This window comes from Lithobates pipiens, unplaced genomic scaffold (genome assembly GCF_037356315.1).
Source record: "Lithobates pipiens isolate NorthernLeopardFrog02 unplaced genomic scaffold, aLitPip1_a1.2 Scaffold_28, whole genome shotgun sequence".
Taxonomy (NCBI): Eukaryota; Metazoa; Chordata; class Amphibia; order Anura; family Ranidae; genus Lithobates; species Lithobates pipiens.
Window position 1 is genome coordinate 24,003,547 of NW_027507789.1, and position 26,372 is coordinate 24,029,918.

Sequence of the window (26,372 nt, forward strand, 5' to 3'; positions counted from 1 at the left end):
CATCATATGACATCACCCCAGTGTCACCACTCTCATGCGCCCACAGTGGCACGCAACGCGGCGATCGTGGTCCTCTTTACCCATGTGATCTGCTGTGTCCAATCACAGCTGATCACATGTAAACATGCAAGTGCCATTTATCAGCTCTCCTCGCCTCACACTGACAGGTTGTGAGGAGAGGAGAGCCGATCAGTGGTATCTCCTTGCAGGGGAGACCTGTAGAGGTGCCAGTCAGTGACCATCAGTTACACCAATCTGGGCCCATCAGTGCTGACTTTCAGTGCCCATCAGTGCCTGCTCATCAATACCGCCCATCAGTACCGCCCATCAGTGCTGCCTATCAGTGCCGCCTATCAGTGCGGCATATTAGTGCCTCCTCATCCGTGCCATCTCTTCAGTGCCCATAAGTGCTGTTCCAACAGTACCGTCTATCAGTGCCCATCAGTGAGGCATATTAGTGCCTCCTCATCAGTGCTGTCTCATCAGTGCACATAAGTGCCATCTCATCAATGCCCATGAGTACCGCCTCATCAGTGGCTATAAGTGCAGCCTATCAGTGCCACCTCATCAGCGCATATCAGTGAAGGAAAAAAATTACTTATTTACAAAATGTTCCGACAGAAATTAAGAAAAACTTTTTTTTTTTTAAATTTGGGGTATTTTTCCTTTTTTTAGCAAAAAAAAAAACACAGTGGCGATTTAAATACCACCAAAAGAAAGCCCTATTTGTGTGAACAAAAATTCTAAAAATTTCCTTTGGGTACAGCATTGCATGACCATGCAATTGTCTTTCAAAGTTGACAGAGCTGAAAGCTGATAAGTGGCCTGGGCAGGAAGGGGGTAAAAGTGCCCTGTAATTGAAGTGGTTAAAGAACTACTTCTAGGTATGCTGGTCTTATGCTTTTTTTTTTTTTAACATGATGCCCTTTTTAATTATATATACCCTGGCAACACTCTGTTATGTTAAAACCATCACGCTCAAGCTTGGCGTAGGAGTTGTGTTCCTTCGGTAATATTTACTTTGATCGTGTTCTTTTCTCAGATTTTCTCGCACTAGAACCAGCCAGTCAAGAAATAACATAAAGCAGGATGGTACAGCAACGGTAAGATGACGCATAACAAAGATCTATTCACGACAAGACAATACAGGCATTTGGCTTACAACTGATTACATTGCAGGTTCCTTAATTCTCACAATTATTTAGAGAGAAGCATTCAATCAAAAAAAGAAAAAGAAAGGGAAAACTATATATACTATATATATGTGTGTGTGTGTGTGTGTGTGTGTGTGTGTGTGTGTGTTTATGTATTTGTGTGTATTTTATGAATATATCTATATCTATATATATCTATATATATATATCTATATATATATATATATAGATATATATATATATATATATATATATATATGTGTGTGTGTGTGTGTATATGTGTGTATATAGATAGATAGATAGATAGATAGATAGATAGATAGATAGATAGATAGATAGATAGATAGATAGATAGATATAGATATATTCATTTTGGAATCTAATTTTTTTAATGTTAATTTTCATTTGAGTCAACATCCACCAAATATTGTCTATATCTCTTTCTTGTAATGGCAACACTATGTTAAGAATTCCTATTTCCATTACCATTAAAAGTAAATGAAAATCAGAATGGGGACACTATTTCTGGTGAAAACCAAGGGATTGCCTCACTTTGGAGGGATTTCCTTTTGACTTAAGGACAGGAAGTTAAGCGAAATCTCCCCAGTAGGACGCAGAGGGCAAAGAAACAACCTGACAGAGGTTATAACCCTTCCTTACTCTATCCAAAATGTAAAAAGTTTGGGATTTACTTCTGTTTTAATGAAAAAGGTGTGATTATTTGGAGAAGACTTCTATTTTAAGTAAACATATTCTCCACCTTTATAGGGTAGAGCTAACCATGCAGATGTTTTTTAGTAATATCTACAGCTTTGTAAATGTGGCCAATTTCAATAGAATCTGATAAGGAAAATATAACCAGACCAGCTCTGCTAATGTGGGCTAAAAGGAACCAACAATTTCTCCGCCAAGCCAAGGGGTTCACTCCACATATTTAGGGCATTGAGCAGCCCCAAGCAAACCATCCCTTTATCCAAAACCACTGGTCTTCCACAATCTGAAAATCAGAGAATTACATATTCACTACAGCATGCAACTTTTACGAATAAGACAAAAAAACTGAAAAGATATGTAAAAATAATGAGTATTTATACAGATCTATTCTATGTTTTTTTTAAAATAAAATGTTGAATTGTACTAAGTGAAATGGGGAAATCTAGACATTCCCCAAAGGTTATTTTACGGGAATTTTTTATTTTTTTATTTCAGTTTAACAGCAATCAGCCGTCGGCTCCTTCAAGTGAGTTGGTTGAACTGAACCTTGACCCCCTGCCGAGCGCCCACAACGCTATGAATGGATACCCACCACCTACTGCCACTGCCAATGCTCCTGTGCCAGTCATCGCTCCACAACCTGTTCACACTTTAGGTAAATCATTGGTTTACAGTTTGTCTCCTATTTTTACTTTTGAAAAAAAGTAGTGGGGCTTGTCATAAGTAGATACGGTATATTCAAATATGGTAAAACAGGGATTGAGATTAATTAGTTCCATTCATTATAATGTATTTAGAAATTTTGATATGTTGGGAGCCACATTAGAAACAACCTCCTATGTTCAATACTATATGCTCTTGTAGCCATGGAACAAGTCTAATCGAGTCCAAACTAGGCATGTGCAATTCGTTTCGTAATTAATCGAAATTCGGCCAAATTTTGCATCTTTCGAACATTTGAAAGATGCAAACTAATGCAACTAATATGAAAGAAATTATAGCAGATATAATGAATGAATTCAACATGATTCAGTAATTAGTTAAAGCTCTAACGTAACAAAAGGTCAATTCAACGTAAATCTTACAGTCCAATCAGCTGATTCATTTTGTGCTGGAGGATGGATTACTGGCAAAGTGCATTCCTGAGAACCGAGTGAGAAGGGTGTTGAATTGTATTTGAGCCGAGAAGAAGATATATTGTCATTCTGTGTGTTAAAAGATTCAATAAACAAACAACTTTCCAAACTACAAATCATTATCACGAATATATATACATACATATCTAATTTCAACTAATACGAAAGAAATTATAGTGGATATAATGAATGAATCCGACATGATTCGAGATTCAGTATAACGAATATCAACACAGAAATAACGAATTATCCAAAAACAAATTAAAGTAACATAACGAATATAACAGAACAAAATGATGTATTTTACGAATGCCAACGAAAACAAACTAAACAAAATTTTCCATTGTGCACAAGCCTAGTCCAAACACTTTTTAAGTATTTTGGCATCCAAGCTTGTAGAAGTTACATCCTGGAAACGCTGTACAGTGTACAAACACTAAACACCAAAGAGAACTAACAAAAGTGTGCTAGCGTGTGTCATGGTCCCCTCCGAAAGAGGAAGGACCTCTCCCTGGCCCACCCCTCTTTTCTCTGGGAGTGCACACTTAGGTCCACCTAACCAAAAAGGGCTGGTGGACACCATTCCTCATGATCAACCGAAGCTTACCAATGCCTACTTGGTGGGGGCTCTCCCAAAAGAAGACCCCCCCCCCACCAAGGAAGGAACATAATGATCACACATCCTCCCCTTAGATTTTAGGGTAGGACCAAAGACCTTCACCTAACCAATTGTAAGCCAGATCTTCTCACCAATGCCAGTACCTGACCTCACAAATGTTATTCTGGCTAAAAGGAGACACACATATTAACCCCTTCCCACTTTCCACCTATTGGCTCTTTAGGAGGCTAAAAATGCCGGGAGGCGGGCATCCCGATCATGTGAATGCTGTGCTTGGCTGTCACATGTTCGCAAAGCTCCCAATCGCAAGTATGCATGGGGAACTTTTCAGTACCTTCTGGTTATTGTGCTGGCGAGCGTGCAAGGAGCGAGCTCTCAGCACAGTAATGTGTTCCATAGGGCCGTATATATGCCCACCCACCGAGAGGTCGCATATATGCGTACGACCGGCGAGAAATGTTACGTGCAGTGACCTGGGTTTGTGCAACTTTTACTCCTACATGAACTGAACAGTTCTGCCTTAGTAGATAGATGGTACAGTAAGAGGCAGGTGTATGCAATTACCCTTATGCCGCGTACACCCGACTGGACTTTCCGGCAGAAAAGGTCAGACGGAATCATTTCATCGGATATTCCGATCATGTGTGGGCTTCATCTGACTTCTTTTTTTTTCAAAAATTCTGAAGGACCTAGAAATAGAACATGTTTTAAATCTTTCAGACGGAATCAATTCCTATCGGGAAAACCGTTTGTCTGTATGCTAGTCCAATGGACCAAAAATGATGCAAGGGCAGCTATTGGCTACTGGCTATTGAATTTCCTTTTTCTAGTCCCGTCGTACGTCATCACGTTCTAAATGAACGGACTTTGGTGTGATCGTGTGTATGCAAGTCCATTTCAGCGGAACTCCGTTGGAAAGACCATCAGAGTTTATTCTGACGGAAAAAAGCGGTCGTGTGTACGCGGCATTAGACATAGCCCTTGTACACACGATCGGAGATTCAGACGGAATGTGTCCGATCGGAGCGTTTTGTCGGATATTCCGACTGTGTGTGGTCTGCATCGGACTGTTTCCGTCGGAATATCCGTCGGACCAAATTTTCCAACTTACTGGAAATATTTACCGACAAAATGCTCCGATAGGACATACTCCGATCATGTGTAGAGAATTCCGATCGGACAAAGTGCCACGCATGCTCAGGTCAAATTCCTATATCAAAGCTATTGGCTACTAGCCTGAACGTAGTCCCATCGAAATTACGTCATCACGTTCTGAAAGATCGGATTTTCCGACAACTTTGTCCGACCGTGTGTATGCAACAGTTTCGGACAAGATCCGTCAGACAAAATCCAACAGACAAAATCCGACGGATTTGGTTGTCGGAATCTCCGACCGTGTGTACAAGGGCATAGACTATAATCTCAGCAAGAGATAGCTGCCAATCAAAGAACGTGAATCAGAAGACTTGGCCTAATGTATATACAAAATTTGTCTTTGAGGTGTTGCTATTGCCTTTTTTTGTATTCTAGCTAAAATTCTAATCCCATGGAGATTTTGAACCTTTTTACCTATACAGTAGATCTATCCAATCTGCTCTAAACTTTTTATAGCTGAAGATTTCACTCCCTGCTGGATACAGCTGTTTCAATTCTAGTTTCTCCCTCACGTTGGTGAGCAGGCGGTAAGGACCCTTTGTTTAAAGTTTTTTTGAGCAGAAACCTTGCAATTTTATCTTTGACAAAAAATGAGCAATATATACAGTAATATATCGGTACTGTCGGCGCTATGGTGACTTTTACATCATTAGTACAGCTTATGGTGAGGGGCAGAAGTGGATGACATCAAGGCTGCAGGGAACAATGACAAACGGGTCCTTGGTGTGTAATTCATCTTGTCTCTGCCAACGGCTTTCATATGCTTAACAGCTTACGCAATGCAAAACGCCGCTTTCATCACCTTGGTATTGTTTAGCATCAACCTGATATAAGCTAGTATTCCACTTTAATGAAAAATGCATCGGGACTGTTGAAATTCTTCATGATGTCCTGTGTGTGTTTTCCCCTAGCCGCGCGCACCGCTATCGATCTATCTGAATGAGCGCCGAAGCAGAATGACCTTAATGTAAATGCACACATCTATCTTTCACTGTGCAATGCGCTGACTGGCTCTCCATCTTCTCCTGTGCGTGTATCTACTTGATAAACAAAGTCCAGGGGTAAAACTTTGTAAAGAAAAATCAATACTGACATTTATTTCAGTTTCACCCACTTCTTAGGAGCGTGCGGATCCTCGGCAGTGAGATGGAAGGATTCTGAACTTGGGCTTTTGGCCATGTGGATTAAAAAACAGGCCTGGTGTTGTCATTGTCACGGGACTGTAATGCCGCGTACACACGACTGGACTTTCCGGCAGACTTGGTCCGGCGGACCGGAATCCGTCGGACAATTCGATCGTGTGTGGGCTCCAGCGGACTTCTTTTCCCCAAAAGTCAGACGGACCTAGAAATAAAACATGTTTCAAATCTATCTGATGGACTCAAGTCCGATGGACTAAACATCAGGAAAACCGTTCGTCTGTGTGCTAGTCTGACGGACCAAATACGACGCAAGGGCAGCTGTAGGCTACTGGCTATCGAACTTCCTTGTTTAGTCCCGTTTACGTCATCATGTTCAAAACGAACGGACTTTCGAACTGACTTAGCCCCCGTACACACGGTCGGACATTCTGCCAACCAAATCCGTCGGATTTTGTCCATCGGATTGTGTCCGAAACTGTTGCATACACACGGTCGGACAAAGTTGTCGAAAAATCCGATCTTTCAGAACGTGATGACGTAATTTCGTTACGATGGGGCTACGTTCAGGCTAGTAGCCAATAGCTTTGATGTAGGAATTTGATCTGAGCATGCGTGGCACTTTGTCCGATCGGAATTCTCTACACATGATCGGAGCAGTTTGTCGTAAAATATTTCCAACAAGTTGGAAAATTTGGTCCGACGGATATTCCGACGGAAACGACGGAAACAGTCCGATGCATGCCCCACACAGTCGGATTATCCGACAACACTGTCCGATAGGACACATTCCGACGGATTCTCCAACCGTGTGTACGGGGGCTTAGTCCAGTCGTGTGTGGCCAAGTCCGCTCGTTCAGAAAGTCCATCGGACCTCTCCCGAAAGTCCGTCGGGGAGACCGTCAGACCTAGTCTGTCGAAAAGTCAGGTCGTATGTGGCCAAGTCCGTTTCGTTCAGACAGTCCGTCGGACCTCCGCCAAAAGTCCATCGGGAAGACCGTGGGACCTAGTCTGTCAAAAAGTCCGGTCGTGTTCATTGATCCAGTAATTAGGCTCTGTTTTAAGTCCTTGGTCACTTCTGTGAGTTTCTGTTGAATGTGTATGGCAGGAGTAAGACTAAGGAGGGTAAAAAAGTCAATTGGATAAGAGGACAAGGGTTTTGCCCCATACACACGATCAGGCCTTCCGCCAACAAAACCGTGGATTTTTGTTCAAAGGTTGTTGGCTCAAACTTGTCTTGCATACACACGGTCACACAAATGTTGGCCAACAATTACGAACGTCGGAACGCGGTGACATACAAGATGTACCACGGGCCCAAGAAAAAGGAAGTTCAATAACCAGTGCGGCTCCTTCTGCTTGATTCCGAGCATGCATGAGCATTTGTGCGTCGAACTTGTGTATACACGATCGGACTTTCCGACAACAAAGTTTTGTTGGTGGAAAATTTGAGAACCTGCTATCAAACATTTGTTGGCGGAAAGTCCAACAGCAGATGTTCGATGAAGCATACACACAGTCGGACTTTTTGACAACAAGCTCAGATCCAAAATTTCCCGTCGGAAAATCCGACCATTCGTACGCGGCATTAGACTTTTGAAAACAAGAAATTTCAGAGTTTTAAAGGCATGTGAAAGAGGAGAATTTTTTATTTTTTTTACCTGTGAACAAAAAAAAAATCACAGAACGCGAAAAAAGTGCACAAGGGTATAGTAAATGGTCTATCCTCTGAAGAGGAAGGGTCTCAATCCGTAAGTGCCAGGGGTCCAAAGACCCAGCCTCTCAAAAGCAACTGTTGTTGCTCCTGTTGTGTTGCGATGCCAAGGACAGCATCTGTTAAAGAGGGGGGAATGTAAGCAGGTCTAGTCTACTTTCTCCACAACGCGTGGCGGTCTTCTGCGGCGGCACTGTTGTTGGAGAGGAAGTCAAGAAGAACCGCGTTCCTCTATGATTTCCTGGGTCACTGGGGAAGCTATTGTATTGGATGCTGCCACCCCATGTGACTCTGGTGGCCATCTTGGGTCAGGCAGAGCCTATTTAGGGCCCTGGCTCCTAGTTTTGGTGCGCATTTACGAGTGGGCAGTGTAGAGAAAGATACCCTGTCTGTTAGAGACAGCAATAGCAGTAGAGTAAGGTTTTTGGTGAGGAGGGAAAGCTTAGGGTCTGCTACTCCTCAGGACAACCTCCTGATTGGGCACAAAGATAGCCAGGTCCCATTGTGCCCTCTGACAGGCGCTGTCAGTCCGGCTGACCATCACTCCATTCTCTTTCTGGAAAACCATGAGTGCGTCCAGTTGGGAGGTCCTCCCCCTGGTCTTCGTTGCGAACTGCTACTGCATAATTTCAATAGAAGTTCTTTATTGCACCCAACTGTGTGAGTTATTGCCACCCCACCACGCTGCACCCACCTACGGGCAGAAAACACGATAAGAGGGGATTAAATGAAAAACAGATTACAGGGACATTAAGTAATGGATGTGTATGGATTATTTTCTGAAAATACAGATATCCTTTAGTGTCACTTTACTGTCATGTCCCGAAGAGAGAAGGATTTCTTTGTAGCTCCTGATATACATCAAGGGGTAAACTCCCCTACAAATTATGGAATATATTCGGCCATTATACATAGGGAAACCGAATGGACCTTTTAATACTGTACACAGGTATTTCCAAATTGACAAGGTGGATTAATAGCCGTTGGTATGGAAACGATGAGCTGGTTAATTATTATCAAGCTACTTCGCAATTTAGTCCATGTCAGCACCACCTTTTTCCTTGCCTGACCCTGGAATTGGTTACTAGGGCAACACGTGCCACCGAATCATTTTCTTTTTATACATGTCCATTAAACTACACATTGTACACACACATGTGATCCGGATGTATGTCCTTATTGTCATGTTCTCATATCACCTTATTGTTGGAAACGACCGTGGAAGAAAATCTGCGATATGATGAGCATCATTCTCCATACATCCCACCCACCGCAATATGACATTATTCCTCTTCCACGCCCCTCATACTTTTTTTTTTTTTGTTTACAGGGAGCAGGTACCTTTTATTATGGGGGTACCGCTCTCACCTTCTCTATTCTCACCTATGAAAGAATGATGCCCATATGGTGATCAGTGAGAAGAATGATCCTTACATTGGTGGCCAGTGGGAAGAATGCACCTTACATTGGGGGCCAGTGGGAAGAATGTCTCTTACATTGGTGGCCAGTGGGAAGAATGCCCCTTATGTTGGTGGCCAGTGGGAAGAATGTCCCTTACATTGGTGGCCAGTGGGAAGAATGCACCTTACATTGGTGGCCAGTGGGAAGAATATCCCTTACGTTGGTGGCCAGTGGGAAGAATGCCCCTTATGTTGGTGGCCAGTGGGAAGAATGCCCCTTACATTGGTGGCCAGTGGGAAGAATGATCCTTACATTGGTGATCAGTAGGAAGAATGATCCTTACATTGGTGATCAGTGGGAAGAATGTCCCTTACATTTGTGGCCAGTGGGAAGAATGCCCCTTACATTGGTGGCCAGTGGGAAGAATGATCCTTACATTGGTGATCAGTGGGAAGAATGATCCTTACATTGGTGATCAGTGGGAAGAATGTCCCTTACGTTGGTGGCCAGTGGGAAGAATGCCCCTTATGTTGGTGGCCAGTGGGAAGAATGCCCCTTATGTTGGTGGCCAGTGGGAAGAATGCCCCTTACATTGGTGGCCAGTGGGAAGAATGATCCTTACATTGGTGATCAGTGGGAAGAATGCACCTTACATTGGCGGCCAGTGGGAAGAATGATCCTTACATTGGTGGTCAGTGGGAAGAATGTCCCTTACATTGGTGGCCAGTGGGAAGAATGCCCCTTACATTGGTGGCCAGTGGGAAGAATGATCCTTACATTGGTGATCAGTGGGAAGAATGCCCCTTACATTGGTGGCCAGTGGGAAGAATGATCCTTATATTGGTGATCAGTGGGAAGAATGTCCCTTACATTTGTGGCCAGTGGGAAGAATGCCCCTTACATTGGTGGCCAGTGGGAAGAATGCACCTTACATTGGTGGCCAGTGGGAAGAATGATCCTTACATTGGTGGCCAGTGGGAAGAATGCACCTTACATTGGTGGCCAGTGGGAAGAATGATCCTTACATTGGTGGTCAGTAGGAAGAATGTCCCTTACATTGGTGGCCAGTGGGAAGAATGCCCCTTACATTGGTGGCCAGTGGGAATAATGATCCTTACATTGGTGATCAGTGGGAAGAATGCCCCTTACATTGGTGGCCAGTGGGAAGAATGATCCTTACATTGGTGGCCAGTGGGAAGAATGCACCTTACATTGGTGGCCAGTGGGAAGAATGATCCTTACATTGGTGGTCAGTAGGAAGAATGTCCCTTACATTGGTGGCCAGTGGGAAGAATGCCCCTTACATTGGTGGCCAGTGGGAATAATGATCCTTACATTGGTGATCAGTGGGAAGAATGCCCCTTACATTGGTGGCCAGTGGGAAGAATGATCCTTACATTGGTGATCAGTGAGAAGAATGCCCCTTACATTGGTGGCCAGTGGGAAGAATGCACCTTACATTGGTGGAAACACAGAGCCATCCCAGCTATCTGACATCATATGTGCTTGAGATGGGCTCCAAACTGGTGTGAGGATACCATCCAGAGGTGTTGGCTCTCCTCGCCTAAATTGATATCTCTATCTTCTGTCTCAGCGGCTCCTGCAGGAGATGATGTTCGTAGTAGTGACTGACATATTGATGAGCTTTACATCTTTTCACTTTCTATGGGGCTTTCCCCTCTTGTCTTCTTTTTGTTAGTAGGAAAAATGTCCGTGGGAAGAATGTCCCTCATATTGGTGGTCAAGTGGAAGAATGTCCCTTAAATTATAATTATAAAAAAAAAATTATAATAATAAAACAAGAAAATTTAATTTCTCTAATGTTTGCTGTCAATGAAATTTGTAAATCCTTCCTAAGTAAAGAAAAAGAAAAAAGTAAAAAAGAAACAAATTATAATAATAAAACAAGGAAATTTAATTTCTCTAATGTTTGCCATCAATAAAATTGGTAACTCCTTCCTAAGTAAAAAAATAAAAATATAAAAAGTAAAATAGAAAAAAATTATAATAATAAAACAGGGAAATGTAATTTCTCTAATGTTTGTCGTCAATGAAATTTGTAACTCCTTCCTGTGTAAAAAAAAAAAAAAAGTAAGAAAGTAATAAAAAAAATATATATATATATAATAATAAAACGACCAGAGAAATGTAATTTCCCCATTTTTGCTATGCAATGTGTGAACTAGGCCCCCATTCGTATCATGGTGCGATTTTGAATCTCGAGCAGATTCGCCGCAATCCTGCCCGCAATTACAAATCACATGGCAATTGCTGCAAAATGCGTGACACGTGTTTGGGTGCTATTGTCCTTCAATGGCTCCTCGAGCGTGATACGAGGCAGACGCGATTGTCGCACGGCAATCGTAACACACTGCGCTATTAAAAATCTTGTGAATCTTGTCACCTAAAAATGAGCAGGAGCTTCTTTTCGAGGAGACAAACGCACATAGGGCAGCCCATTCAAGTGAATAGGCTGGCCCTATGTGGCATGCAGAATCTTGTGAGAATCGCACTTTGAAAATTGCATAGCGGGAACACTAATTTCTGTACATCATTGATCATAAATTAACGATCGCTGTCAATAAAATTTGTAACTCCTTCTGCAGTAAAAAAAAAAAAAAAGTTATAAAAATAATTAAACTAAATAAAAAATAATAATAATAATAAAACACACAGGGAAATGTAATTTCTTGAGTGATTGCTGTCAATAAAATTTGTAACTCCTTCTTCAGAAAAAAAAAAAGTAACAAAAAAAATAAAAATAAATAAATAATAAAACAAATAGGGAAATTTAATTTCTAAAATGATTGCTGTCAATAAAATTTGTAACTTTTCTTCAGTAAAAAAAAACAAAAATAAAAAAATAAAAAAGTAACAAAAAAATAAATAAATAAAACAATTAAACAAACAGGGAAATGTAATTTCTCTAATGTTTACTGTCGATAAAATTTTAACTCCTTCCTAAGTAAAAGAAAAAAATAATAATAATAAAACAGGGAAATGTAATTTCCCCATTTCTGCTATGCAGTATGTGAACATCACTGATCCTTAATGAATGATTGTTGTCAATTTATTTTGTTAAGCGCTGTGCAAACTGTTGGTGCTATATAAAGCCCATATAATAATAATAATAATAATAGACTGCTGTCAATAGATAGACTCCTTCAATAAACAAAGAAAAATAAAAGAAAATAATAAGAATAAAACAAACAGGGAAATGTAATTTCTCTAATGTTTGTTGTCCATGAAATTTGTAACTCCTTCCAAAGTAAAAGAAAATAAATAAATAAATAAATAAATAATAATTAAACAAACAGGGAAATGTAATTTCCCCATTCCCCCTATGCAATATATGAACAGGGCCTAACTTGTGTGCATTATTGATCATAAATTAATGATTGCTGTCAATAGACAGACTCCTTCGGTAAAAAAAAATAAAAAAATAAAATGATAATAAAATGAACAAGAACAAGAAAATCTACGTTTTAAAGGGGCATAATTTTAATAAAAACAACTAAATAAAAAAATAAGTAAAACAGTATTTAAAAAAAAAAAACAGAATAATATAATCAGAATTAAAATAAAATAAGCAAATGAATGAAAAAAAAAAAAAAAAGTCCCATGTGAATGTTAACCACGCAGTGCGAAGTATCTTAGTGAGCACTAGTAACCAATAATCAACCAATCAATAAGGAATAATCCAAAAATGAGCATTGTGTGTATTGGGCTGTCTGTAGAGTCAGAACAATGTAGAAATGAATGGCACTTAATTCTCCACTGGTCTTGGTAATGACAGGTTCTCTTATATTGTAATATGGGCCTTCTGTATTGTATTGAACGCTGGTTCATTTTCACTTTTCAGATTCTGGGATTGCACAGCAACCTCACCAGCAGAACCAGAACCTTTTCCTCTATCCACAGAGGGACCTGTTGGAGCTAAGGGAGGCTGTAAATACTCCGTAAGTGGATTGTATAGCGTAATACCCCCATCTACTGGTCACTTTGACATATGACTCCTGCTGTATCACAGATTATTATTATTATTATTATTATTACTGGTATTTATATGGCGCCAATAATTTAAAGCGATATTAAACCAAAAACAAAAATGGCTTATATTGCAGCTTACCAATCATTAGATGTGGGGTCTGCATTTGTTTTATTTTTTTAGGCTTCTCACCTCTGTTTTCACATGATCTGGCCAGTAACACAACTCCTGTATAAGAACGCCCCCCCACACACACACACTCTGGATGAAGTAGCACAGGGGGCACAGCAGACAGCAGCATTGTCAGTTTGGGGGGGGGAGAGGATTGGCTAGAAAATTACTTAGAACCCCCAAACATTATACATTTTTTTTCTTCTAACACCCTAGAAAATAAAATGGCGGTTGTTGCAATACTTTCTGTCACGCCGTATTTGTGCAGCGGTCTTACAAGCGTACTTTTTTTGGAAAAAATGTACTTTTTTTAAATAAAAAAATAAAACAACGGTAAAGTTAGCCCAATATTTTTCTTATTTATTTTACTTGATTTTTTACTGTTTAAATAAATAAAAAAAAAAAAGATTTTCTTATTTACTTGATTTTTTTTTTTTTTTTTTTTTACTGTTTAAAAAAAAAGGGTCACTTTTATTCCTATTACAAGGGATGTAAACATCCCTTGTAATAGAAAAAAAGAATAACAGGAGCTCTTAAATATGAGATCTGGAGTCAAAAAGTCCTCAGATCTCATATTTGGACTTAAATGCAAATAAAAAAAAATTCTTATTTATTTTACTTGATTTTATTTATTTTTTTCATTTTTTTTTTTTTTTTTTTTTTAAGGGTCACTTTTATTCCTATTACAAGGAATGTAAACATCCCTTATAATAGAAAAAAGCATGACAGGACCTCTTAAATATGAGATCTGGGGTCAAAAAGAGGCCCTGTCTTGCTTTTTTTCTATTACAAGGGATGTTTACATTCCTTGTAATAGGAATAAAAGTGATTCAATTTTTTTTTTTTAAAAGAGACAGTATAAAAAAATAAAATAAAAGTAAAATAAATAAAAATTATTATTATTATTTTTTTTAAAGCACCCCGTCCCTCCCAGCTCACGCGCAAAAGCGAGCGCATATGTAAGTCGCGCCTGCATATGTGAACGGTATTCAAACCACACATGTGAGGTATCACCGCGTTCGTTAGAGCGAGAGCAATAATTCTAGCTCTAGACCTCCTCTGCAACTCAAAACTGGTAACGTGTAGAAATTTTTGAATGTTGCCTATGGAGATGTTTAAGGATCAAAGTTTGTCACCATTCCACGAGTGTGCGCAATTTTGAAGCGTGACATGTTGGGTATCAATTTACTTGGTGTAACATTATCTTTCACAATATTTTAAAAAATGGGCTAACTTTACTATTTTCTTATTTTTTAATTTAAAAAAAGTGTATTTTTTTTCCCAAAAAATTGCGTTTGTAAGACCACTGCGCAAATACGGTGTGACATTTTAGTCTTTAGGGTCTCTGAAAAAAATATATATAATGTTTGGGGGTTCAAAGTCATTTTCCAGCAAAAAAAAGTTTGAAACATAGGTCTGGTCCTTAAGTGGTTAAACAGTATTACTGTATTTATTGGCTTATAACACACACTTATTCACCCTGAAAATCGGGTGTAAATAGCGTGGGTGTTATACGCCAATACTTCAATTTTAGCTGCCTCGGAGGGGACAGGGAGGGGGGCGGGACGAGCACCGTCAGATTATGTACATTATGTACAATGAGAATCTCCTGTTTACTTGGCGGCCTCTGTAATAGGACGTCCCGTCTCCTGGGCCGCCATTGGACTACTGTTCTGTCTACCATAGGAGATTCTCACTGTATGTAATCTGTTGGCGCTCTTCCTGCCCCCCTCCCTGTCCCCTCTGGGCTGCAGATGGGCATCAATCAGGCTGCACTGATGGCAATGGTGAGGCTGCTGCATTGAAGGCAATGGTGAGGCTGCTGCATTGAAGGCAATAGTGAGGCTGCTGCATTGATGGCACTTGTGAGGCTTCAGATGGGCATTGATCAGGCTGCACTGATGGCAATGGTGAGGCTGCTGCATTGAAGGCAATGGCGAGGCTGCATTGATGGCACTTGTGAGGCTGCAGATGGGCATTGATCAGGCTGCACTGATAGCAAAGGTTAAGCTGCTGCATAGAGGAAATGGCGAGGCTGCTGCATTGATGGCACTTGTGAGGCTGCAGATGGGCATTGATCAGGCTGCACTGATGGCCATGGTGAGGCTGCTGCACTGATGGCAATGGTGAGGCTGCTGCACTGATGGCAATGGTGAGGCTGCTGCATTGAAGGCAATGGTGAGGCTGTTGCATTGAAGGCAATAGTAAGGCTACTACATTGATGGCACTTGTGAGGCTGCAGATGGGTATTGATCAGGCTGCACTGATGGCAATGGTGAGGCTGCTGCAATGATGGCAATGGTGAGGCTGCTGCATTGAAGGCAATGGTGAGGCTGCTGCATTGAAGGCAATAGTAAGGCTGCTGCATTGATGGCACTTGTGAGGCTGCAGATGGGCATTGATCAGGCTGCACTGATGGCAATGGTGAGGCTGCTGCATTGAAGGCAATGGTGAGGCTGCATTGATGGCACTTGTGAGGCTGCAGATGGGCATTGATCAGGCTGAACGGATAGCAAAGGTGAAGAGGCTGCATAGAGGCAATGGCGAGGCTGCTGCATTGATGGCACTTGTGAGGCTGCAGATAGGCATTGATCAGGCTGCACTGATGGCAATGGTGAAGCTGCTTCATTGATGGCACTTGTGAGGCTGCAGATGGGCACTGACCCTTATATTGCTTCAAATTTCCTTATTTAAAATTTGATTTTTTTTTTCCTGAAACTTCTCTCTTAAAATGAATGTGGGTGTTATACGTTGATAAATACAGTATTTTTTTTTTTACCAAACTAACAATCAAAGCAGCAGCTCTATTAGTGATTGAATTACCATGCCAAAGTTCACCTTTAAAATGCCATTCATGAAAGAAAAGAAATGAACTCTAGTGACTGTATATCTAACCCTGATGTTAGATATAGAGATCTGTGGCAAAATACATTATTAATGCTCTTTGTCTATTTTATTTGACAGGTTTTCATTTGGCATACAGAATCAGTTGCCAACGCTTCCTCCCAGGCCTCTATATGACAACGTAAGTTAGTATGATAACCCACAGCTAACACTTAGGGGTGTAGTAATAATAATAAAAGATAAAAAAAACGCATAGCAATTTACCTAGTATAAATGCATGTAAATTATTTCTGGACGTTATTAGGCTATTTCCTTTGCTGTTGTTATTATTATGTTTATTTTTCCAAAGAAACTGATTTATTTTTTTTTTTTAATTCTATTTATTTTTTCTATTTTTTTATTTATCTTTTATTTCAGTTTCTGCCACCTACAGTTCCTTTCCCAGCAGCCCAGAATACAACTCAATTTCTGCCCCCATACCCGCCCCCAACACATTTCCTTCCACCGGCGCAGTTCTCAACACCTTTCCTGCCGACCGTTCCCATGCAAGTTCCCATGCAAGCCCCCATCCTACCGACGCAGCCCCCCCTGATTCCGGCTGTCCCAACGCTGAGCCCCACCGTTCTTCCTCTACCAAAGGAGTCCACAAACCAGACGACCTCCAAACCAGGTAGGATTAACCAATCAGCTTCTTCTGAATGCCAACCAGTCTCAAGACTGTCAAAATATTAGGTGAAGACTTTTATTATAAGGCTCATTCATTTGTAATATCTTTATTTTAGATGATTCCAATAACAATCTACCAAATTACTATGCGCTCCTAGAGTTTGATCCTCTTGCTGAGAGCAACGGCACAGAGTAAGTAGGAGACACGGCATTGTAAATGTTCTGTACTTTGTATGTTTATATTAATATAAATCTTGGCGTGAATTGGGATGCCTTATAGGGCGCATCCGGAAAGTATTCACAGCGCTTCGCTTTTTCCACATTTTGTTATGTTACAGCCTTATTCCAAAATGAATTCAATTCATTATTTCCCTCAAAATTCTACAAACGATTCCCCATAATGAAGACGTGAAGGAAGTTTGTTTGAAATCTTTGCAAATTTATTAAAAACAAAAACGTTTTCACATCCTTTGCCATCACACTCATTGCAGCTCAGATGCATGCTGTCTCCACTGATCATCCTTTAGATGTTTCTACAACTTGATTGGAGTCCACCTGTGGTAAATTCATTGATTGGACGTGATTTGGAAAGACATACAAGTCTATATAAGTCCTACAGTTTACAGTGCATGTCAGGACCTGCGCTCAACCCTGGAACCCAGTGGCGGCTGGTGCTCCAAATTTTTGGGGGGGCACTGACAAACTTAAAAATGCTGAACCCCCCCCCCCCCCCCCATCAATTGCAGCCTCGCTGTGCCCATCGAATACAGCCATTGTGCCCATCAAACGCAGCCACTGTGCTCATCATATTCAGCTACTTGTGTCCCATCATATGCAGCCTCATGTGCCCGTCGAATGCAGCCACTGTGCCCACAGATCCTCCCCACTCGCGGCTCTGGCAGCACAATTTAGCCCCCCCCCCCCCCCCCCGCGCGCGGCTCTGACATTGTGGCACTTACCACAACCTCCGCTCCAGCACGTGTCTCTGAGTTCTCCGCTCCTCTTCCTAAGCGGCAGGCATCCAACAGAGTGGCCTGGCTCTTTGGCCAATCAGGAAAACAAGTCTGCCTCCCGATTGGCAGGGAGGAAGGTTAATGTGAAAATAGCAAAAATGTATTTGCTATCGTCACACAATTGGGTGGGATCAGGGTGCCCCGAGCCCACCCTATTTTGAAGCTTCTGGCTCTAATCAGGTGCTTCAAAAAGTACCAGCCCCGCCATAGAAATCCATGCATCCAGCATCCTGAAAGGGGCCGGGCGCATGGATGAGGGGGCAGCGCCCGTAGTGCACGGGTCGCCACTGCTGGAACCTCTATCTGTGTCTGGCATTGATTCTTCTCGCTGAGCTGTCTGGGATGCTGGACAGCTCCCTGCCTGATTCATTGGACAACCCTGCCTTGTGTTTTGATTGCTGTTGAACCTTGACCTCCTTTCTCCTCCCCTGCACTTCCTATATAAGCCTTGCCTCTGCACTTCCTGTTGCCAGATTATTGTGGTCTGATCCTGCACACTACTTGAGCTACTTCTATTGCGGTTTGTAAAGGACTTTGGCTTGTGACCCCGACTACGAAACCCTCCTCCTGCATTGACTTTGGCTTGTGACCCCGACTACGAAACCCTCCTCCTGCATTGACTTTGGCTTGTGACCCCGACTACAAAACGCTCCTCCTGCATTGACTTTGGCTTGTGACCCCGACTACAAAACGCTCCTCCTGCATCGACTTTGGCTTGTGACCCCGACTACGAAACTTTCCTCCTGCATCAACCTTGGCTTGTGACCTTGACTACGAAACTCTTTCCTGCACCAACCTCAGCTTGTGACCCCAACGCTGATCATTGGTCTAGCAAATCAGACTTTTTAATCTTTGACAGGCCTGAGAACTGAGCTTGCCAGACATTTTCGGCCGTTGGTCTCTACTCATTACAGGTATTCTCCTAACAGTGCATGCCAGAGCACAAACCAAGCCATGAAGGCCAAGAAATTGTCTATAGACCCCCAAAACAGGATTTTATCGCGCCCATTGATCTGGAGGATGCAGAAAAATATTCCGCAGCATTGAAGGTCCCAATGAGCACAGTGGCCTCCATCATCCGTAAATGGAAAAAGTTTGGAACCACCAGGACTCTTCCTAGAGCCGGCCACTCGGCCAAACTGAGCGATCGGTGGAGAAGGCCTTTGGTCACGGAGGTGACCAAGAACCCAATGGTCAGAGCTCTTTGGCCTGAATGGCAAGCATCATGTCTGCATGAAACCAGGCTCTGCTCATCACCTGGCCAATACCATTCCTACAGTGAAGCATGGTGGTGGCAGCATCATGTTGTGGGGATGTTTTTCAGCGGCAGGAACTGGGAGACTAGTCAGGATAGAGTGAAATATGAATGCAGCAATGTACAGAGACATCCTTGATGAAAACCTGCTCCAGAGCGCTCTGGACCTCAGACTGGTGCAAAGATTCATCTTCCAACAGGACAACGACCCTAGGTACACAGCCAAGATAACAAAGGAGTGGCTGTAGGACAACTCTGTGAATGTCCTTGAGTGGCCCAGCCAGAGCCCAGACTTGAACTTGATTGAACATCTCTGGAGAGATCTAAAAATGGCTGTGGACCGCTACTTCCCATACAGCTTAATGGAGCTTGAGAGGTCCTACAAAGAAGAATGGGAGCAACTGCCCAAAAATAGGTGTGCCAGCCTGTAGCATCATACTCAAATACTTGAGGCTGTAATTGGTGCCAAAGGGGCTTCACCAAAGTATTGAGCAAAAGTTGTGAATACTTCTGTACATGGGATTTATTTTGCTCTGCTTTTGAATAAATTTGCAAAGATTTCAAAAAAATGTTGTCATAATGGGAAATTGTTTGTAGAATTTTGAGGAAAATAATAATAATTTAATCCATTTTGGAATAAGGCTGTAACATAACAAAATGGGGAAAATGTGAACTGCTATGAATACTTTCCGGATGCTCTATATATATAGGTGCATCTCAAAAAATTAGAATATCATCAAAGGCATTTTATTTCAATAATTCAATTCAGAAAGTGAAACTCATATAGATTTATTACACACGGGGTGATATATTTTAAGCAGTTCTTTCTCTTAACCACTTAAGAACAAAGCCTATTTATTACACATGGTGTTTACAAGTTAAAATTTGTTTGTTTTTTTGCTAGAAAATTACTTAGAATCCCCAAACATGACATTTTTTTCAGACACCCTAGAGAATAAAATGGCTGTTGTTGCAATACTTTGTCACACCGTATTTGCGCAGTGGTCTTAAAAACGCAATTTTTTTTGCAAAAAATATGTTTTTGAACAAAAAAAATCAGTAAAGTTAGCCCAATTTTTTTTCAATATTGTGAAAGATATTGTTACGTCGAGTAAATTGATACCAAACATGTCATGCACCCGCTTGTGGAATGGCAAGAAACTTTGACACCTAAAAATCTCCAAAGGTGATGTTTAAAAGTCTCTACGGGTTACCACTTTTGAGTTACAGAGGGGGACTTTTGCTAGAATTATTGCTCTCGTTCGAACGATCGCGGCGACACATCACATGTGTGGTTTGAACACCGTCTAATGCGTTCGCTTCTGCGCGTGGAGGGACAGGGCGCTTTATAAAAAAAAATTTTTTTTTTCTTATTTATTTTACCTTTATAGATTTTTTTGTTTGTACGATGTCCCTTTAAAAAAAAAAATGGATTACTTTTATTCCTATTACAAGGAATGTAAACATCCTTTGTAATAGAAAAAAAGCATGACAGGACCTCTTTATTGTGAGATCTGGGGTCAAAAAGACCTCAGATCTCATATTTACACTTAGAAGAAATAATAAAAAAAAGGGTCCCTTAAGACCCCTTTCACACTTAGGGCAGTTTTAAGGCATTTTAGCGCTAGACATGGCACCTGTAAACATGGACGTCCGCAGAACTTTTTTCAGGGGGGGCATAATTTTAGGGTCACCCATGCGCCGCCCCTTTTTGACAATGTCATCACATTATCATGGTCAGAGACTGCAGACTTAGTACATTCCCCAGGATAAGTAATGGATAATGGCCAACAGGCCCTCTTACCAGACCCAGTGAAACAACACCAGTGATCCCTCCAGCTTGACGATCGCTCACTCGCCCCGGGGGCGACTCTGGTCAGTAGTGTAGCATGTCTGTACCCTGGCAGTGACTCAGTCTTTCTCTCTCTGGCGGTGCTGGGCAGCATGGCTCTCTCTGGCGGTGCTGGGCAGCATGGCTCTCTCTGGCGGTGCTGGACAGCATGGCTCTCTCTGGTGGCGTGGGGCAGTGTAGTTTTCTCTCTGGTGGCGCTAGGCAGCGTGGCTCTCGCTCTCTCTCTCTCTGGCTTCTGCCCAGCACAATCCTTGTTCTTTTTCCTATAGCACTCTCTCCCTCAGCTTTTTTCTCAGGCTGTAGTCTCTCAATCTCTCTCTTGAATGAGCTGTATCCTCCTCCCTGTGGAAAATGGGGCCGCCATCTTTGGGACTACATGTCCCATGATTCTCTCCTCTCCTAGTCTCCTTTGATTGGCCCTTAGTTATGGCCAATAGGGAAGGAACAGAGCGGGCAGGAAGCTGGGCAAGGAACCTGGTGAGAGCCGTCGTCTCTTCTCCCTGACAGAAGAAAGGGGGGGTGACCAGGGGAAACCTGATAGCACCGCTGCCGAGTTCTCTGCTGGCGTGAACACGGAAAAGAATCCACAAGCACACTACACTGATAGGGGGGCTTGGCAGAACCTTGATGGTATCACCCCACTGGCGGGTTGCTCACGGGCGGGGGCTGCCCGCACCCCGATAGCGATGGAACTGTGTTGAATTTAATATCTCATCCCTGATTCCAAGGGGGGGCACTTGACCCCCCTTGCCCCTACCTGCGGACGCCCATGCCTGTAAATCACCTGAAAACTGCCTCCCATTCATTGCAATGGGTGCTTTCACACCCGTGCTGTCACTTGCGGGATTATAGAAAAAGTCCTGAAAGCAGCATCTTTGGGGCGGTATGCCGCGCTCCCAAAACGCCCCTGCCCATTGCAATTAGGCAGCACTTCCGAAAGGCCGCAGCACGGGAGTTTTCTACCCCTTTTTTGGGGCAGCGACCGAAAGGCAGTGCAAAAGCGGAAAAGCGCCACTAAAACGGGCGGGCCCAGTGTGAAAGGGCTGCTGTCATCCAATGGCAGAGTCGATTGGGCGCTATCATTCCATCACTCAAGTTTCTGTCTATCAGGGGGAAGGATCGGATCGTGCCCACCGCTACCGACGGCTCTGGTAAGCGGCGGAGATGACCGGGACACACCCGGGTGGGGGCACCTCTCCCGTCGCCGATAAAAGGTGATCTTGCAGTGAATCCGCCACAGGGACCACTTTTATCTTAAAGCAGACCGCCCGCTGTTTAAAAAAAAGACTGGGGTTAAGGCAGCGACCTGATTTTTAATGGCAAAGTAGCGACGTGTATCGACGGTGGACGGTCCGTGGTGGTTAATTTTGATGATTATGGCTTACAGCTAGTGAAAACCCCAAATTCTGTATCTTGTGGACTCATGGGGGTAGGTTAACTAAAGGCTCATACACACTATAAAGAAATCGTACCAACATTTTCGTCCAAGGAATTTTTGTACAATTTTTGGAAAGTGCGTACGCAACTTTTGACAGCCGATCCCGATTTTCGTACAAGAAAAATCAGAAAAGAAAGGCTGCGCATGATCAGAAACAATAAACAACAACAAAAAAAGCCTTTGTCGTACGAAATTTTTCGTACAAATTTTCGCTCATCGGTTCCGATTTGCTGTGAAACATCGAGCAAAAAAATCGGACGAATGTTCGCCCGATTTTCTTATAGTGTTTGTCCACTGTGTTTTATCAAGTCCAAAGTCGGTGCAGCCCTCTACCAGGAAATTCTAGAGCACTTCATGCTTCCCTGACCAGCTTTAGGGAGATGCCGATTTCATTTTCCAGCAGGACTTGGCACCTGCCCACATTGCCAAAAGTACCAATACCTGGTTTAATGATCATGGTATCACTGTACTTGATTGGCCAGCAAACTCGTCTGACCTAAACCCCATAGAGCAGGGATATGCAATTAGCGGACCTCCAGCTGTTGCAGAACTACAAATCCCATGAGGCATAGCAAGACTCTGACAGCCACAAGCATGAAACCCAGAGGCAGAGGCATGATGGGAGTTGTAGTTTTGCAACAGCTGGAGGTCCGATAATTGCAGATCCCTGCCATAGAGAATCTGTGGGGTATTGTCAAGAGGAAGATGAGAGACACCAGACCCAACAATGCAGAAGAGCTGAAGGCCGCTATCAAAGCAACCTGGGCTTCCATAACATCTCAGCAGTGCCACAGGCTGATCACCGTCATGCCACGCCGCATTGATGCAAAAGGAGCCCCGACCAAGTATTGAGTGCATACTATACTGTACAATGGACATACTATTCTGTAAGCCAAATTTTCTGTATTAAAAATCTTTTTTTTTTTTTTTAATTGGTCTTACGTAATATTCTAATTTTCTGAGATACAGGATTTGGGGTTTTCACTAGCTGTAAGCCATAATCATTAGAATTAAAAGAAAGAAATGCTGGAAATATATTACTCTGTGTGTAATGAATCTATAGAATATACGAGTTTCACTTTTTGAACTGAATTTGAATTGAATTACTGAAATAAAAATAACTTTTAATTAACACAGGCTCTTCAAGTAATGTAGAACACTGCATCCGATCTTATCCTGCCCGTATGTGTAACTCCAGCATTGACAAGATATACAAAATAATTGATGCGCCAAACAAAATTGCAAAAGTCCAACTGCAGAAATCACAGATCCATAATAATGCAGGTAAAATAGACTCTTACCACAGAGCCTGGACCCTTTATTATGAAGGGTCAAGCAGGCTTGATGTAATAATCTTTGCAGGGGTCATCAGATGGAGATGTGTCCTCAGATCCAAAAGGGCATTAGCTGGATATTCAAACCAGACTCCATCAACCCCACGATCAGATCAATTATATAAATGAAAGAGATGCCAGATAGTGTAAAATCCCAAAAAGTTCATTAAAAAAAAAAAAAAAGGTATTGCATTTACAGGGGAACCTTGGATTACAAGCATAATCCATTCCAGGAGAATGCTTGTAATCCAAAGCACTCGCATATCAAAGCGAATTTCCCCATAGAAGTCAATGGAAACGAAGATAATTTGTTCCACGTTGACTTCTATTACATGCAATACCGCATGTGGCCAGAGGTAGGGGGGGGCCTCAGAAATACTCGGAGACCACTCGGAAACCCTCAGAGTATTTCTGAGTATTTCCGAATGGCTCTGAACCATTGCGAGTTTCCCCGGCACCCTCACACCTCTGGCCAAATGCGGTACTGCATGGCCCATTAGCTTGAATTCAGCTCGTTCTGCGAGACAACACTCGCAAACAGAGTCAGAATAAAAAAAAAAGAAAAAAGTTGCCCGTCTTTCAAAAAGCTTGTTAACTGCGTTACTTGTAAACCAAGGTTCTGCTGTACATTAATTCAGATAAAAACCAGCGTTGTATGCAAATAGGCAGCCACCATATAGAGCATCTAGGCAATGTGTATAGGAACACAATAACAGGAAACAGCTCTTTTCCTGACCAGTTTAGTCACAAAGAGGACTTCTTCCGGAAGATGCATGTCACTCCTTTCTAATGCACTAGGGCTTGAGAAAGGAGTGTGCATGTTCTGAAATGCGTAGCTCCGCCTCGCCATCGTCCCAGTATGACGTCATCCTCCCAGTAGGTCCTGGAAGGGACATGCATCTTGTCAATGTCGGAGTTACTCATAAAAAGCAGGCAGCCACTCCGGAGAGGTGGGTATAGGATCGGATGCAGTGATTTACATTATTTGAAGAGCCTGTGTTTTATCCATTTATGGGAGTTGCCAATTGACATTTTATTAATAAATATGTTTTTTATACTGCACTTGGAGGTGCTCCCCTATTTGTTTTCTTGTTCAGCTTTAGAGACTTTTGGACTTATCTCTCAATACTACATTAGTTACTTGGTGGTGCCCGAGACTCTGAGTGCACCAATCAGGGCAGCAGTTAGAAATTTTGGGGCCCCTTACACAGCTTTAAGCCTGGGACCCCCCTGGGCTTGGCCACCAACATTTCCCAGGGCTTGCCCACTGGCCATCCCACTGAATTTGCCTACTTGTGGGGGAATGGGATCAGTGGCAGCAATAATAATTCTGGGGGGGGGGGGGGGGATTAATGGCAGCGTTGATGGTGGTGGTGGGAGGGGATGGGATCAGTGCACGAAGTACACAAAAGGTACTGGGTATTTTCTTTTGCTTCCAGTAGCTAAATAGCTTTCCTTTCTATTCCAGGGTCATATATGAAGAAATCGACGCTACATTATGGAAGGCTAAACAGGCCTCCAGCTGCTAGTAATATTATGGACTTGCATTAGACAGCCAGTTGTGTCTTTCTATAGGGTAATCTCAGCCTTATCTCAGGAGGCATCAGTCAACAAGGATAATTTATAAACAGTTCTGCTCTAACACCTATTTACCCCATATATGGGGCCAGAGCAATCCTACATTTCGGTTACGGGGTGACCAATTCAGCACTATTATGATAGGAGGTGATACCTATTTGTCTTCCAGTAATTATGTTGTACTGTACCTTTAGCCAAAACCTTTTTTTATTTGTTTTAGAAGAAGCAGAAATGGTCAGGCTCCCTTGAAGGCCTTTCCAGACTTGTGCACCGCGGTAATGCATTGTAAAATACAATGCATGCTTATCCATGACAGTTTATCTGGGGGGGCGGCGTAACAACAGTAGCGGCCAATACAGCTACGCTGTAGTGCAAAACGACCCACATGCCAATGCATTTCAGGGCCATGTAAGTTTTAAGTCCCATTTATGTGTATTGGCAGCCAATGCAATGGACCACATCTTCAAGGGTATGGCCCCTAAATGAGATTTTGTCCTAATTTCCTGTCCCAGCTGGTAGCAGTAGAGGAAGTGAGGGTAAATCTTTGCTTTCAATAAAACAATTTTCTGTTAGCTAGGAGTTCGTCACATGCAGATGGCCTTTTTTTTTTTGCAATGTTGAACATTCATCATCTAATTTAATAGGGTAATTATAGCCATAGCAGCCTACACAGCTGCTGTAGGGCCTGGAATGGAAGAGGGACCCACTGGCGAGGTTGTTGAGGGAACTTAAAGTAGCATGTTTTTTACCTTAATGCATTCTCTGTATTAAGGTAGGAAATGCCCCATTACCTGTCCTACTCCCCTCTGTCCCTAAACACTTACCTGGCAAGCTCTCCACCATTGTCTCCAGAAACGTTCCCTTCACTTCCTGCTTTCACAGGAGAAACTGAGGGCAACAGAGCCACGGGAGTTGCTTACCACTGCTGTGCACCTCTAGGGACGCACAAGCTCTGCACAGAATCCGAAGGAGGGGAGAAGCCTAAGATGCTGGCAGTAATTACAAGAAGAGGAGGAAAGTGAAGTTTCTGTGGAATATCATTGCATAAAGCAGAATATGACCCATGATGACATCATATCCTGACGAAACGCATAGGAAGGAGCCAGACACACTGACATCACCACAACACATTTAGGACTGTTTCAGCTAAATAGCTAAATTTCTACTTTACAAACATGAGCAACTTTAACTTTTTTTTAAT

The 26,372-nt window shown here is 42.4% G+C and overlaps 1 protein-coding gene across 1 annotated transcript in view; it reads left to right on the forward strand.

Moving 5' to 3' along the window:
• TOM1L1 (target of myb1 like 1 membrane trafficking protein) overlaps positions 1-26,372 on the forward strand; it is a 122,241-nt gene that overhangs the window by 94,527 nt on the left and 1,342 nt on the right. Inside the window, exons 9-15 of the mRNA XM_077458901.1 lie at positions 1,043-1,103; positions 2,364-2,523; positions 12,895-12,991; positions 16,156-16,216; positions 16,453-16,705; positions 16,818-16,893; positions 25,062-26,372. The exon at positions 25,062-26,372 is cut by the window's right edge and continues 1,342 nt beyond it. Of these exons, the coding sequence (XP_077315027.1) occupies positions 1,043-1,103; positions 2,364-2,523; positions 12,895-12,991; positions 16,156-16,216; positions 16,453-16,705; positions 16,818-16,893; positions 25,062-25,122 (769 nt within the window). The 3' untranslated portion in view covers positions 25,123-26,372. The remainder of the gene's footprint in view (positions 1-1,042; positions 1,104-2,363; positions 2,524-12,894; positions 12,992-16,155; positions 16,217-16,452; positions 16,706-16,817; positions 16,894-25,061) is intronic.